At 43.9% G+C, this 17,439-nt stretch overlaps 1 protein-coding gene across 2 annotated transcripts in view; it reads right to left on the minus strand.

Moving 5' to 3' along the window:
* Positions 1–407: 407 nt before the first annotated feature.
* The window catches only part of ccdc85al (coiled-coil domain containing 85A, like), a 29,035-nt gene continuing 12,003 nt past the window's right edge, over positions 408–17,439 (minus strand). Inside the window, exons 3-4 of one of the 2 annotated variants that reach the window (XM_030413267.1) lie at positions 4,979–5,036; positions 408–1,207 (exon numbers count right to left, since the gene is read on the minus strand). In XM_030413267.1, coding sequence (XP_030269127.1) covers positions 1,189–1,207; positions 4,979–5,036 — 77 coding nt within the window. In that variant the 3' untranslated portion in view covers positions 408–1,188. The remainder of the gene's footprint in view (positions 1,208–4,978; positions 5,037–17,439) is intronic. The other variant, XM_030414059.1, reaches the window with a different exon arrangement.

Genomic DNA, 17,439 nt, shown 5'->3' on the forward strand with positions numbered 1-17,439 from the left:
AATGTGTTCAATGTGACCTTTGACTGCAGGGTCAAAGGTCTGCCCACACTCACCTCTGAGTCATCTCAGCACACTGAAATAAAACCTGAACAAGGGATGCACTTTTACATAAAGAAGTCTGTTTATTATTTGATATATATATATATATCATATGCATCTTCATATAATACTTCTAATACCAGTAAGTCAAAAATAATAATCATATTATATTTATATATATAGATATATAGAAAACTAATCCAATAATCTACTTTTTACTTGGACTTTACTTCCTTGTAAAAAACAACATGGAGAAACGTATAATCTTATCCCCAGCTTCAATATAGGCGCTTTAAGGGAGCAAAGAAGATAATACAAAAAAGAAAGGTTACACCTGAACGTTGCATCTTATAGAACTAGAACATCTGTCAGCAGCTAGTAATGGTGACCATGTTGGTTTAAGACACAGAAAGAGGTTGTTTTTTTTTTTCCTTTGCTAGAACATCTTTGACAAATATGTTTTTGTTTCGTTTTTAAGATTCAGTTGAAATGGCTGAAAAAGTCGAAGAGTGGCTGGATCCGGAGACTGAGAGACAGAACATTAAATTACACCGGTCTCGTTACACACTTTGAAGATGGAGGGGACGAAGGGGGGAGAGAGTTGGGAAAACAGCGAGGGAAAAATGGGGAGAGAGGGAAAGTGTGGGAGAGTAATCCAGAGCAGCGGGGTGTAGAAAGTTTACGTCATGTGCTTCTCCACCAGCGATCTGCATTTGTAAACAGAGGGGCAGCGGCACAAACAGTGCAGAGTCCTCTCCCCTCGTCTTCTCTCGCCCATCCCCGGCATCCCTCCCCTCCTCTGGGTGTCCTCCCGGGAGGTAGCCGTGTCACAGTTGGCAGGGAGAGATATCCACTCTAGTCCATTTAGCGGTGGCAGTCTTCACACGTTTTATCAACCGTCCTATAGCATTCCGCCCCCCCCCCCCCCCCAAAAAAAAAAAAAAAAATCCCTTCCCTAAAACTCTCGATATGTAGAAATGAAAACATGGAGGCAGGCTGTTTCAGGGCTGTGGACGCGGATGAGGCCATGGACTACGGACCATCCGGAGCCGTGGACGGGCCCTTGTGTCTGTCAAGGCCAGAGACGCAGGAGGGCTGTACCACTGCGACCCCCCCTCTGTTCGAGGAGCCTAGCTGGGAAAGCTGGGGTCAAGAGGAGGCATCAAAGCTGGACAGGAACAAAAGAAGAAGAGAAAAAGTTTTTATTATTACAGCATAACTCTTTTAGGGGCATTATTTATCCCTCACACAGGAAAGCATCTGTGACACCTAATGCCTGTATGTATGTTTGGTCTGAAGTGTCAGCAGTGTTCTTTTCGCTGGCAGCCTTAAGATTGTTTAACATCTGCATTCACAAACACAGCTCGTCTACAGAATCACCCCTCATCTGACTTGACATGTTGTCATTCATACATTGATTTCTGATTCTTAAAAAAATGTTTTATTCTCACATAAAGCTCTTGTCTTTTGACATGTAAATATGTACAAGTTTTAGCAGTTATTTGTTTTTTACTAGTTCTAGTCTAGTTTCAATCCAAAAGAAAAAAGTCTACCTTTAGTATTTTTAAGATAATTACTTTCCCTCTGTTATTCTTTGTCACCTACCATTACTGTTAGCATTAGCATTAGCACAGCTACACGTTCCCTCCACTGCAGAGTGGAATCATTCAAATTTTGAATTCGCCCCACTTGTTCAGACTTGATTCAATCGTTTTAATAAACCATCCATTCTGCAAATAGTCGGCAATTCAGTCAAACTGCATCTCCCAAGATGCTCCATGTTAGATCAGTCCTTTCACTGTACATCAGTGATAGCAAACACTGGTGGGGCTTTAATCTAACCCTCAGAATTTAGCATTTTTAAGTAGTATTAGTACAAAACGGATGTAAGGAGATTTTTTAAAAATGTTATCAACACTTTTAATGTACAGTTTTAAGGAAAGTTTTAACCCAAAGTACAATGTAAAACAAAAAGATTTGAGGAAACCAATTACCTCAAAATGACCAAGTAAAATAGACTAAAACTAACTTGTTAAAACATTTTAACTCATACAACTTAATGGTTAGAGGTAATCGTTTCCCTGTGTGAAGGTCGCCACCCAATTTTTAGTCCCAGCAACTACTTTTCAGGTAAATGAAAGGTACATCCATTGTTCATCCATTGTTGTTCCACTGTGATGTAAGGAACCATGAAGATCAGGCAAATTAGTCTGCTGCCAGATGAAAACCTAACAGTTTTACACATAATTCTTGCGAGCTTTACGTTGACTTCATCATTGGTCCATGTGCTATACATGTTGGTGAGTCAAAGCACCAGCCTCCACCTTGAACAAAAACAAAACAGCTGGTTTGTCGCTGCAGAAATATATAAAAAAACGTGGCTAGAACGTGTTTGTAGCAACATGATTTCATAGCATGGTGAAGAATCTTGTACACATGTATTTCATGAGAAGTAATATGTAATGGCGATATTAAATGAACCTTTTTTATATGAGCCGTGTCTCTCTGCTTCGTTCAGCTGTGTGAAGTCAGGATTACTCTTCTGTTTTAATAGGAAGTCCAGACCACAGTTATTTTGCTGAATAACTGCCGGCACAGAACGGCACCACAAACATTTTGCACGGCAAAGCATTTCCCAGAAAGCATTACTCAATTTCACGGTGATGAATACTCAACCATTAGCAATACAAACAGATAAAATTCCAACCTAATTCTCTGTTTCACCGCAGTCATTTTCACTTGGTCGTGGTGGGAAAAGCACAGGTGTAACTAATAACATTAACAATGTCTCCGCTCTATTCAAATGCCCTGGTAAGTCATGGCGGTGTGACAGTGTGAGAGCCAGCAAGCACGAAACAAGGCGCCTGAAACTGAAGCGGATGACTCTCACGCCAACACAAACACTGAACCTTTAAATGTGCAGCTTGTAAGAACTGGCATCTTGTCGAATTCATACTCAGGCAGCATATAAATTGAATAGTCTCTAACTGCTGCTAACTATACTGCCGTTAGCTAGATAGCTCAGTTGGCTGTGCAGTTAGCAGTTCAAACTGGGAGCTCTAGCACAGGAGCTTTGGACCAGGATGGGACGGGGCTAGCTGGTTAGCATGCTAACCACGGTAGATATCTCTGCACCACAACACGTAGACGTCATGAAGTCAAAAATGTTGTTTTTCCACATTAAGTTGATAATTTTAGTACATTTTTGAATGTTTTCATCTAAAATTCTTACATCTAGCACCTTTAAGGTGTTTAGTATTCCTCTGCCCAGTCCCCAGAGCAAATGCGGGCGATGTACATTTCTACAAACCATGAATATGTTGAAACTTGTAGTTGAAACTCGGAAAATATTGTGTTTTGACTTAAAATACCCGCTTAGGTTGCTAAAAAAAACATGGCTGGAGATGCCATGAGGTCTGGTTAAAAGTATCCGGTCACTGTCGCCACAAACACGTCCGGATATTGTCTTGCGGCTTGTTGAACCACAGTCCTGAACTGTGGTCACTGGCTTGAGAGCTTTCTTACCTGTCACTCCACCATTACTGCTTCTACTCCACCAAATGGAATTCAGTTCACGAAAGTGTAATGTTAATGTGATTTGACGCCTTTTGCTGAAATGTCAATATGATGTGTAGCCTGTGACACGCACAAATATGAAAGTGCAGAAAAACTTCCAAAATTGTATCCTGGCATCCATTGTTCTTACAGTAGTCATTTGTCTGCAGTAGTAAATGTTAACAAGTTGTTAATAAATGGATTCGGGTCCACATGCACCAGCCAGGGGGATTTTTCAAGGTCTGACAACTGAGAGATGTTCTCGGCTCGTAGCTGAACCCATTAACCATCTACATGGCATTTAACTGCCAGTATTTAGAACTCATCATGCAGACAGACAGATAGATAGATAGATAGACAGATAGATAGATAGATAGATAGATAGATAGATAGATAGATAGATAGATAGATAGATAGATAGATAGATAGATTCGCTGAAGGAATCCCTTGAAGCAAATAAAAGAGACAAAGAGTTTGGGCGAGTAAGATGTTCATCACTGCGGGCTTTTGTGTTGCTTATCGGTGACAGATCCTTTTGTTCCAGCCTGCGTCTGTTTCCACAGCGCAGAGCCAGGGGACCTGACTTCTGTCGCCATTGTTTGCGCATCCTTGTTGCTTTCTCTCTGAGCTCACGAATCGTCTACTTGCATAAAGAACACCTTCTTCTTCGTCGCCTCACCTGAGTCACCGGGGCACACGCACAGAAGCAAAGACGAGGTCAAAGGACCTGAGTGAAAGGAATGGCGACAGACGTGTTCATCCACAGGTAGAAAAAGTCACCGTGTGTGGGAACGACCGCGAGACGGTGTGTGAGTTTTTGCACGAGGGAGTTGCCGTGACAGTCCTCGAGGGGGGAGGTGTGTCTTGTCTTGCAGTCATTAAATATTAACACAGCCATCTCGCCCTCCCACTGGGGCCTGATTGAAGATGTAGGATACGCACGGGGACAGCGTAGGGTCACCTCTAGCTCTGTAGTCCCACTGTAAACCCACTGTGATTACACCTGGGCCAGACCGAGCACGCAAACACATTACTCATCTGAGGCCGGAACACTGGACTAACTCAAGGACCGACCCCCGCGATGACACAGGATCAAGGCAGAATACAAGTGAGAGAAACTGCGCTTGTGTGACTTAGTTGTTCTTTTATATAAATCACAAACACCCTCCGAGACGACTTCTTCACGTAAATAGGCTTCCGATGGCGCCGCTAAACGAATCCCACTGTATGGCAAAATAGAATAATGGCGGCTAATTACGGGATTATGGGCCCTTGTGGTAAGAATGCACAATGACCTTCATCGGCTGCTCCTCTTCTGTCAAAGACTCTAATTAACAGAAAAGAGGCTCATGAAAAAAGAAACAAGGTGGAGAGGGGTGCTTACCTGTCCCATAGCTTGACATTTCTACAGTTGTTGGTGCAGCAGCCGGCTGATATCAAAGCTGTGACAAAGACAGACGGGGGAGAGAGACACAGGAGGACGTGAGTTTTAAATGTGTTGTTGTGACAAGAGAAGAGCACCTCATTAATCGCATGACTTCGAGCTGACGTCTGTCTGTTCGGACTGCCAAAACAAGGGAAAGTGACTCATTAATAAAACATGGTGACGGAGGGGCACCAGTTTGTTTGTTATCAGCAGAAACGTGCGCAAAAGGTGGGAGTGTTTGGGCTATCAGCGACCATATCTTTGTCTCCACAACCTGACATAACCATATATCATACTTTGACTCTTTGGAGCTACATGCTTTATCACAGAGAATTAGATGAGAAGATGGATACCACTGTCATGTCTGTGTGAAGTACGGGGCTATAGCCAGGAGGTGATTAGCGTAGCTTAGCAGAAAGACTGGAAGCGGGGGGAAACAGCTAGCCTGGCTCTCTTCAAGCTATTGAATTCGGTGCAGCTTGTCTGGCAACCCTGACTGAAGATGACAAGACGTGGAAAAGTCATTGCAAGCGGCTGCTCACCAATAAATAGCAACAGGGCGTATGTTACAAAACCACAAATTTAAGTTTTTGCATTTTTAGTTTGTTGTTACTATATATATGCAGGTTCTTCAAACACAGGCAAAACACCGAAAAATAGGCCATGCACTTGTTTCCCATTTCCAGTAGACGAGATGCCTTTCCGTTTCCTGGCGCGTCAGGGTAGACAACACAAATGCACCGGGAAACCAGGGACGAGTAGAAAACAGCAGACCGTATAACTCATCAGACTTGCAACCACATGATGTTAAAACTTGTTTTTCAAAACATTCCGAATTAGACACGTCAAGTTAGAGATAGCGAGACATCACGTTTCCTTCTAATCTCTGCTGAGAGTTGTACATGTGCGTCGCGCAGCCAACACAGATCTGGTACTGACATGGAGGCCAGTGACAATGTTATGACGGGTACTTTTTCATAGGCTCTCTCTAAAACGCAACACCAACTGAATTTTAAGAGCGCTGCTTAAGAGAAATTCAAAAAGAAAATGAAATGCATATCATTGCACCGTGCCAGAAAAGGGGTGGAAGTCGGGATGTACACCCAGGTGTTGTGGTTTCCATCTTTACAGATCAGAGCTGAGCAGAGAGATAACCATGAATGGTCACTTACATTTCAAACGTTATTAAATGCCAGCTTCATCCATATTGAATACAAACAACGGATGTTGGCTGATAGTTGGTTGATTTAGACAGAATCAGTCTGGGTGTTTCCCCTTACTTCCAGCCTCTATGCTAAGCTAAGCTAATGATTGCCTCCAGCCTCTCGCTTCATCCTTCACGCACAGACACCAACATCCCTATTCTCATCTAACTCTAGCACAATTGTGTGAATTTGTACAGTATGTTACATCTCATTTAACTATCTTATATCTTTCCTGCTATAAAGTCAAAGCATGGCAAGACAAAAGAAACAATGTAGATGGCAAGTAGATGAGCTAGACACGGACTCGTTAAGGAGCATCAGGATGGCCACCACTTCAGATTTTGCCGTACGGAGCAGCAACTGTTTCCACCACCATCCCGCCACTCGTCTGTTTCAATCTCTGCTGCAACGATGCAAGTGACAGCGAGCGGAGTGGCTGCAACCTTCACATGTTCGCTTCCTGTGAATCATAATGCGCACACACATGCACACCTACGAGGCAGACTGATTTATCCAGCCCTTAATCTCAGAGTTTATCGAAGTGGGGGCAGATAGTGAGACTGATTTATTTTGCGTCAGGAGTGACAGATTGAAACAGCTGTCCACCTGAAGTGTAACACACACACACACACACACACACACACACACCCACTCACACTCAAAATGACTATACTCTAACACAAGGCGGCCTCTTGACTCTATCTTGACATCCTTGACCAAACGCTCCTGTACCGCTCCTATTTTGTTTGGCAGGAGAAGTGACGCTGCCGGAAAAAAAGGGCGTTAATCTGAAGCAGTTTTAAAGGTACAGGTCACACAATATTTCTCATCATACTCTCCGGCTCTGTGAACACATCTGGTCACAACTTGGTTCTGTTAAGAAGCGGGGAAAAAATTATTTGCCTGAAGCGGTCTGAGCTCTTTTAAAAAAAACAAAAAAAAAACTGTTATCCCTCTGTACCTCCTTTGCCCTTCAAAACAATTCTTTTATCCGTGCTCCCCTGCTGGAGATCTCACTCTCTCTCTCTTTCTCTCTCCGCCAACCGTCTCCTCCCCATGAGCCCATAATCATGTTTTCAGCACATTTCCTCTCCTTGGCGCGCTAACATCTCGCATTAAAGATTCATAACGCTGTTGTGACCGCCGAGTTCTGCAAAAGATCCCAGTAGCCACCTTCACCACGTTCGCTGCCCCTTCCCTCACTCTGTTTATCTTCATAAGGGGGGGAGGGGGGCAAGAAGGCGAGGATATGAAAAACCCCTTTAAAGAGTCGGGGGATGCAGCGGTGGGCCGGAGGGTATTTTTATTTGGAGGTCAGCGTGTGTGGAATGGAATTGATTTCACGGCTAAAGCGGGGCTCATAGACCGGTTGCAGGGAGGTAAATATACGGTCGCGTCTCACTTCCTTCGTACGCACCAACACAAACAAAGACGCAGAAAAGTCCGGGGGAAGTGGAGCTGATGGATGTTCAGGTGGTCCATCCGAATGCAGGACTTTGCCTGGACATGCTCAGACGGATCAATACAGAGTGGTCCATCGGTGACATCCGAGCAGTGTCCCATGTGGTTCTGAGTTGACGCTAGAAATAAAACCAGTACTTATCGAAATCTAAAACAATGAGTGAGACGACTTCAGACGCAGGTCTGAATTCATGCAGGTCGTATTAATTCAAAATAAATAGTGGGCCGAGTACCCGCCATACAGTGTGATCAGTTCCAGATGTGCTCCAGATGAATTTCATAACAAACACACGCTCGGTCTGAGCTCAGAGCCGTGTCTGGTTGGTCCAGATTAAGGATGTTTTCACACCTGCAGTTCGGTTCATTTAGGAAAAAGAATGATACAATTTTTGCATTTTATTTCTGGTCTGGTTCCTGTTCACATCGACTTCTTACAAACGAACCGTGAAGAGGGAACATGAAGTCATACGGACTGACAGGTAACTTGCTGTTCGGACAGTTCTGGTGGTTGTCATCCTGCATCATCATGAAATCAAACACATATACTGGTGTGTCACAGAGAGGTCAGAAATAATTGATTCTAACCCTTGCACATCTACTGCATGTTAAGAATCATGTGTTAAGAATCAGGTTCGTGTCACTGAGGGATCGCTGGTACACATGTTTTTGATGGACTCAAACTGAGTGAACTGACAACCTATCCTACACTGTGTTGGTTAAAAGCAGCTTTAAAGGGACAGTGTGTAACGATTTAAGTCATTTATTAACTCAAATCAACGTCTTCGTTCATAAGTAAGTCCTCATTGGTGTACAATTACCTCTGCCAACAATCTGACTTATCCTCCTGAGCGAAGAATTACCTATCTGAATATACATAGAACAGGCAAGCTCTATGGAGGCCACCATTTCTTTCCGGTTTTAAAAAAAACTATGGACTGCCGAGAGGGACACAAAGCACTACGTGGTACTACGTAGTAAGGCTAACGCGTTTTCGCTCAGAGCCAGCTTGACTGCGGAACTGAGAGGGAGCTTTTTAGTTATAACCTCTAGTTTTATAGCCTTAATAACTAACTACATCTTTACCTCATTACTTGAATCAGTAGAAATACTCGACGTTGTTGGGAAAGAGTCCATATTTTGAAAATGAGTTTCTTGTCTGTCAGGGCCACCGTAGCTTCCGGAACGTCTCCAGAACCGGAGGGGTGAGCAAAGGAGTGTCGCAATGTAGAACCTCATAGCTAGATGGCGCTAAATACTTGATATATTACACACTGTCCCTTTAAGAGCTTTTGACTGAAAGTATCCGTGAAGACAAGCAGGGCTACTTTACTTCCATGAAATACATAGCTTATAAGCTGCAGATCAATAATTAGATCATGTCATGAACAGTTCACAGCCAGCAGATAGAGTTATTAATAAAATAGCTTCGTATTTTGCGCCAAAATCACATGTCTATTAGCAAAAACTCTTGTGGTAGGTCCGCCTCCTTGAACGCCGCAAACAAACCACACAGGAGTCCACCTGGAAGCAGACAGAGAGCCACCATGTCCCGGTATCTCGGTTTGTTTGTCTGCTACCTCTATCACACAGCATCTCCTTTCTTTCTGACTCAGTCCAACACATAGAGTACCTGCAGCCCTTTTTTTATGCAGCTCCTATCATGTTTCTATGTTACTGTGTTTTAATGCATCCTGTTTTTGAGTGTGATGTGATGTGTTTTTAATGTGTCCTGTGCACATCCAAGCAAAACTTTTGCCTCTCACTTAAAAATGGTGAAACGAGAGCGTGCAGCGTGCAGCGTGCAGCGTGCAGCGTGCGGGCCTCTCCCTGCTGATTCACAGTGATTACTGTGTATGCTTTGACTTTAATAAATGCAGATAAATAGTGCTCCTTTTATGTTGACAGTTTTAATTTTTGCTCCGCACCCAGCCAACTGCGGCTTTTTGACTCTCTCCCTCCCCCTGACCCGCCTGAGCAGCCCCCTCTCTGTGCTCCAGGAATGACTAATTAATACAAATGAAGCGCCGAGCGGGACCATCAACAGAGTAGCCCGCTGACGCTGTTGGCTGTCTCCGTCCTTCTGACCCCTCGCAGTGGTGCTTCGAGAGCCTCCCAGCGCAAATGCACAGAAAGTCTACAGGAAGTGCAGCTGATGGCTATTTAGATGGTTCATCTGAAAGCCGTCTGAACATGCTCTGATGGATCGATATGAACACAGTGTAGAGTGGACTAGCAATGACATCCCAGCAGGTTTCGAATGCGCATGTGAATGTTGTATTGGGGCAGAACGAATATTAAGCTCACCAGATTCATTCCAGATGTGTTCCAGATTATGCCTCATAACAAACACATGTCGGCGGGGGCCTTGTCATCGCCCTGCTGTACGGAGGTTGGCGCCCTTCTGCTCCCCAGCTCATTAGCTCGTCTGGGATGTCTAGATCACTTTCACACACTTGATATTTTTGTCTCAATGCGTTATTTTCAGTCTGGCCGCTCGGTCGATCGCAAGATACAAAAACCGTGATGCCCACAGGTATCTGTTCGAGGACACTGCGTGACAGATGTGAAGCAGCCAGCCAGCGGAAACAATACGGTTACTTGTTCAACGCATCAAGCTAACTTAGTTCTGGGTCTTCGGACTCAGGCTTCACCCGGTCAAGCACCAGAACAATTAGTGTAAATGGATTTGCTGTCTCACGCACAGGTCACAAGATTACAAACTGCTGTCTTGTGATGGAGCAGTCCTGTTAACGCACAGCGGGCATGTGCCAAAACCCAGAGAATCCATTTTAAAGCCAACCTTCAAACTCGGCTCTTTCTGAGCCCGGGCCAGCATCCGCGACCTTTTCAAGGACAGTTATGAAGTGAGAAAACATACAGCACACTCGGATGGTGTTTGTTGATTTAGTTACGGGCAGGGCATTAAAACCAAAATTGGATTTAACGGGATGTGAGAGATGTGTAGAGGGAGGAGGGATCCTTGTGGGTCAGAGCAAGAGTATATAGATAATGTGATTACTCCAGAACAATGTGGGGCCAAAGCTCCCTTAAATTCCACCCCTGTACGCCAGGGCTCGAGTGAAAGCCTCTAAATTTCCCCACAAAGAGATCTGTGAGATTGGCTGGGGAGGCTCTGCTCCCACAGTGAATAAATCACCCTTTTTTTTCCCTCGGCAGCCAGACACCAATTATTAACTCCATGCAACTCATAAACGCACAGTTCAAGAAAGTGCTGTTTGAGATCTCTTTTGTTTTAATGAAAATTGGTGAAATAAGTCTGAATAAATGATTTCGGAGGGCGGGCAGTAACAATAAAGCAGCTCTGGGAAGATGAAAAAAAATAAAATAAATCCTGAATGAGCAGTGTCAAAACCAGTAATCAAGTTGTTATTGATGTCTGCGTCAAGCCAGTGAACACATGAAGCCTCTCTCCTCGGGGCTCCTCGTCTCTCAGTCCTCTTTGATCCGTCCTCCCCTCCCTCTCCCTCCTTCTCTCGACTTACAGGATCAATGCAAGGTAATTTCACATGGCCGTTCCCTCAGATCTCCTAAAAATCCGCCACATAAATTATTCAGGCCGGCTGGGCAGGAGAGCCCATGGAGATGCACGGTGGATCAGTGACCTTCCGTTTAGCTAGCAGTCAGTCAGACAAGCAGAGAGACAGACAGTCAGTCGGTCGGTCTGTCAGTCAGTCGGTCGGTCCGTGAGGCTGCTTGGCAGGAGAGCTGCTTGTCTCGCTGTCCCTCGGGCAGCTGCAGTCAGTGCTTTTATGTGCAACTCCGGAGCACAAGGGGCAAGTTCTGCATGCAAAATGTCGAGATTATGTGTGGCCAGTGCACATACAGCCAGTGGAAACAAAGTGCAGGATATTTATGGAGTCAAGTCAGTGTTTGGTCAGTAGCTACAGTCTCACAGGAGACCCGGGCTCCAAGTCGATACCCCTTCAGGTCGGGAGGAGTCTCATCTCTTTGGTCATCCACTGCAGCGCCGACACAGTGATCGACTCGCTAGTTGTCAGTCATGTACGTAGTCGCTGTCAGTGTCGGAGAGACCTTTTCCTTCTCAATCAATAGAATTACACTAAGGGGGAATCTGTATGAAAAATAAAAACATTTCCAGGTGTCATTTGCCGACCTTTTCAAACTCAATAATACAATGGCTACGATGCTTAAAGCAGAGGTATTATGAGAAAGGAGAAAAAACACTTTTGAACATCTGTAACACCAGAGAAGGCAGTTGTATGACACATATCCTGCTCTAGTCGTGTTGTTGCAGCCCGTTCTCTCACCCAAAGCATCAAACTAGGCAGCCTGGTCAGAGGCCCTATGCTTCTAGGTTTCACGCTGTCGTTTCTGCTCCAGTGTGACTTGTCAATGCATCCCGCCTGTGTCTGGTAGTCTAAAAAGCAGAAGGGGGTCGGAGTCGTTGGATGGATCATTCCCTGGACTATCTCTACAAAGACTGGAATTTGTGTCCCATTTGTGACCAAGAGTAACTTGTAACTTTATTATGCAGCTTAAGTAAGTTAGCATACGTAAGTGACGCAACTTGCAATACACGACATAAGTAACTTATGTTACGTGAGTTTTGTTGCCTAAACCTAACCGAGTAGTAATGGTGCCTAGGGCTCCAGACTAACCTTTTTTCACTGGGAGCTGGGGCTGTTAACGAATATTCTAAATTTGAATATATAATGAATATTTTTAAAAAACCGATATTCAATTGTGAAAATTAATATTCAACTGTGGAAAAAAACACATCAGCGGCTGCTTTGCGAGTGGGTGCACTGCATGACAGGTCATGGACAGGTGTTGCACTTGCAAGCGTCACTCACTGTTGAATTTGAGACGCAACAAAAACCGTGGCAGATGCAAATGGCAGAGAGAAAATCGTAATGGCAGAAAATTCAGAGCCCAACTTGGCAGCAGAGAGAGTGGTTTGGAGTCCAAGCAACCCAAAAAGCCCCGTTTGGAAATACTCAGATTTTGCTCAGTATACAGCAAAAATGTGACGCCACGAGATAAAGTTGTACGCAAGCTGTGTAAGCTACAGTTAGCTTACCATTCCACCGCTAACAACATGAGGGCACATCTCAAAAACGTGCACCCAAATGAGCATGCCATGATGTCTGGAACTCCAACTAAACAGCAACGTCTCGACTCAGATTTTTCACCACCCGCCACAAGCTCTTTGTGTGATCACAAGCTAACTGACTCCGGGCTCTATTGCCAGAGTTAATGCAGAGACATGAAAGTGTTATCAGTCTCATTCTTGGCAAGAAGATGGATAAACATCTAAGAGCGAAGCTATTCCTTGCAAGAAACAGGTGGACTCATCATCATTAGAGTTTGTATATTTCCTTTTTGCCCATTTAGTTTCCTATAAAACAGTAGTTCCCTAAATCACTTGCTGCTTTTAGGAGAAAATGTGTTTTTCAGACTTGTGTCTCCTTCATCACATGTATTTTATCTGTATTTTAGGCTGATAAAATGGGTTTACAGCCACAGCAATCCATCTTAACGTCGCTTTAACGATATCTTTATTATTTAAGCTCACATTTTCTTGTCACATTAGAATACGTCAGGGGGTAAAAAAAAAAATGTAAAAAGGGAGCAAAATCTGTCGTGCTGCTGTAATTGGCTGTAAGTGTCTTCTGCCTACCGCGAAACAACTGTAATGAAGTGGCAGCAGGTAGAAACAGCAAATAACTTGAAGCCGTGGTTGCTGCAGTTCGGCTCACTGTGAGGCTGAAGGGAGACTGTGGAGAGACGAGAGCATGAAACTCACTGAAGTAGAGCTGGATAATTGGTGCCCTGTAGGCTGATCAAGCCTACGAGTGCTGTGTGTGTGTGTGTGTACAGTTATTCTGCCTTTGCATTCTCGCGCGGACGTTCACACATCGCAATCAAAAAGGAGCATGCACTCAACGTGCAACCGCGTAACCTCATGCGTCACATTTTGAAATTTACCGGGGTTTTTATGCTTCGTAGTGATCAAACACATGCTCGTTTAGCTTCACGGATGGGTGCTAAAAAAAAAAAAAAAAAACCTTTGTCCTGAAATCAACTGGAGAGAGATCAGAACAGAGCAGGGGGAGAAAAAAATAAAAATAAAAATAAAGAGAATACTGTCACAAAGATTTATAGAAGCGAGAGCTGTCACAACATCGGCCCTTGACTCTTCTTCTGTTGGTTCCGTCCTCCATCTTCAAGCCCCCACATCATCATCCCTCCGCAGCCGTACAAGGGCCCCCCAGTCACATGGGTGTGGTATGCATTCTGCTATGACTCTCAAAGGTAAATTAAATATTTAAGCAGACTTTTGCAAGATAAACTGTTGTTGTCCTATTTTAGCATGTCGCCAGCCATCACTCCTCGATGCTGTTGAATAATGTAACAGGCCGGGCACACAGCAGCGTGTAGAACATTGTGTGTGTGTGTGTGTGTGTGTGTAGCTCAGACGAGTGGGGATGAGTCGCGGTATTGCTAATTTCTCCATCTTTAAATGATGTGGGACCTCAAGCAGCCCAGAAACTCTTTGCTGCCTCGTGTCTGCATTTAATGACTTTGCGTCTTCCCAGCTCCCACGAGCCTTTCGGACCTCGATGACCCACGTCCTGAGGCTGAGGCTTGTTTACACTTTCTCTCCCCTCCCCAACGAAATCAACTAATCCTTTTGTAGCTGTGTCATGTTAATATGCCCTCTGTGTTGAGATAGAAATAAAGCGATGTGTTGCATCAGATATGAAAAAAAGAAGAAAACACGCAGAGGCCGTTTGCTTCAGAACAACGCGATGAGATACAGGATAGAGGGAACGTTTCATCACACGTGGCCTGAAGGATGAGCTGACACTGACGCTGGTGTACGGAGGCGTCGGGGTTACATCGAGCTGTGGACATGAATTTACATTTTGCTGCTATTAAAAAACTGCACGCTTCACACTTAGCAGTTACACTGAATAAGAGTAGAGTAAGATCTGTCTGCCACATGGGATAAAAAGACGGCATCACAAGAATAAAAGTACAGTACTAATGGTGCAATATGAAAGAACTGGCCACCTCAAATTCAAAACAAATAGGGGGCGGCATGTCACCAGAGTAACAGCTAACGGCTGCTAACTGTAGCTTCTCTTGGCCAGTTAGCTCTGTTAGCCGTGCAGCTAGCAGTGCAGACTTGGAGCTCGGCCCAGGTGAGTGTCAGTGTTTTCACCACTGGCACAGGAGCTTTGGATCAGGACAGGTCAGGGCTAACTAGTTAGCACGCTAACTTCAATAGATACTTCTGCAACATGTCACATCATAATGTCAAAAGTGTCATCTATAGAAGACTTATCTATTAGGAGACTGACTTTTTCATATAAAATGCTCACATATCGTCCCTTTAATGGAGAGCTATTGCATGTAAAAAGGTCTTGAAAGTTAAAATGACCAAAGTCTGCCCTTTTCCACAGAAATCACTGCTCCTGAAGGGCCTGAAACGCCTCTTGAGTAGTCCTGCCTTCAGTTCCGTGACTTTGTGACATCACACTATGCCACCGTGTCAGACATTTGCATCATTTGGCCTATATCAGCAGTCGAGGTCGAGCTAACTGGTGGCTGAAAACAAGACACAGCCAACCGGAGACATGGTGAGCGGGCTGGCTCAGGCGTGTGTGAGTTGACCGATCAGAGCAGACTTTGTATTCAGCGGGGGGGCAACCTGAACATTCGCATAATGTGTCCCCTTTAAGTTTAATCATTATAAATTTGGAAAAAGAACCCCATCAGCCTACATTTAGAGAAACTATTTAAAAAAATATAAAACATACCAGCACAGAAAATGACCTATTCTTTAATTCAGAGCGACCCAAGAATTGTCTCAATTACATGTTTTACCTGCAGCCAAAGCTCTCGCAAAGCCAGATGAAAGAGATAATTAAATGTACCTCTTTTTTTGGCTGTAACAGAAGAGGAAATGAGCCAGTCAGTCTGGAGCGGTGGGGGGTAATGAAATTGATTTCAATATCTCTGAGAGGAAATCTCGCAGACCAAAAGACATCACCAAAAGAACGGGTAAGAGATAATGATATAAATATAATGGGTGCGGTGCCAATCATTTCAGGTTGGTCGGATCAGCCCATCCGTCCACGGTAATGGGAGCTGCACACACGTGCCTCGCTGTCATCCTCATCAGGAAAGACATTACATCTGATGCACATAATGCACAATATGGGCCGGAGATAAATTTATGCCCCAGGAAATGGATAACTACATCCCGGGTGTTGTGTAAGGGAGGGATAATAATGTTGTCAGCTGCAGCGGTTCTGACATGTTACCGTCACGATGTGTTATCTCACTTTTCTATCCCTGTTTTAACAGATGGTGGGGCTCTAAAAACCATCACAGCGATGGCAGCAGCAAAGCAGGTCACCGCTGCTGCTTGATCAGCGAGACAAATGTACAACTGACAGGCACCACAGACCAAAGCTAACCGAGCACCGAAGCAAGATGATGCCACTTTTTGAGGAGGGAATAACACATTCTCTCTCTCACACACAGATTAAATGTTGAATTCAGAAACACGAACACCGCCATGATGTATTCTTAACGGCGAATAGCGTCTGGTGGCTGATGTTGGCTAACTTTAATCCCTTTTCAGACATATAATCTATAACATTGCTGTCTTCCGTCCGTCTGTTACAGAGATGCCTTTCTGTGCCTTACATTCACACTTGACAGGACTGTGCTTGTGCTGCGTTTGGCACATTGTGCGCCACAGGGAGTGCAGCAGCGAGTACCACATTTAATGATACTAAGACGGAAAAGTGTTCAGTGATGGATTTTTTTAAAAACTGACTTTGTCATCGAAGTCTTCATCAGTGAAGATGCCCCTCACACTGACTCCCCTCATAAATGTTCCCACCATTTATTTGAATTACAGGATCTTAAAGATATCAAATTGTGATTCTCAATCAATTTGTATTTGCCCAATTGCTCCATGTATATTTCTATCTATGACACTGATGGAAATGTATAAAAAGAGTGGTGATCTGATTGCTAGTGGGCTTGTTTTGAGGATTTTTCCTAACAAAACAAGATCACTTCACAGTGTCTTGTGATCCATCAAACAGATTTTTCTGGTTTTCTTTGTGTATAAGAGGCTCATAGATCAAGTAAACACTGTATTAGATCCCAAGATTATGAAGTCCTTTAAAACTACTGTACGCATGCCAAGATTAGGAAATTAGCTTTAACCTTTTATGTTGCACAGAAGTGGAACCGAGCACAGACACCTGAAGGGCCGGACACGCTGATCCATTTGACCCAATTTAAGACCCTTTTAGCTGGCCTGGAGCAGCGTGAGTGTTTGGTGTGATTTGTTTATACTGTAGAAACACTAAATATACTGTACATGTTTTTACTGTATTTTTGCATTTGCATTCATTCTTGTCATTTCTGTCCTACATACACAGGCAGTGTTTGACTGTAAGTACGATGACTCAGTACTGTACTTAAGGACAATCTTGAGGTACTTGTACTTTCCTGGAGTATTTTGAGTTTTTGCTACTTTATACTTTCACTTTATAAATTCCAAAGGCAAACGTTGTACTTTTTACCCCTCTGCATTTAATTGGTAACTGTAGTGACTCTTTACTGTGCAGTCCGTACTCTATCAGAGCCAAAGAAGCACATTTTTACATTTTAGCAGCACAGCAATACTGGTGCCAATGATCGAAAAAATGCTAAATAATATAATGATACAATAATTAAATG

The sequence above is a fragment of the Sparus aurata genome, chromosome 1 (genome assembly GCF_900880675.1).
Source record: "Sparus aurata chromosome 1, fSpaAur1.1, whole genome shotgun sequence".
Classification (NCBI taxonomy): domain Eukaryota; kingdom Metazoa; phylum Chordata; class Actinopteri; order Spariformes; family Sparidae; genus Sparus; species Sparus aurata.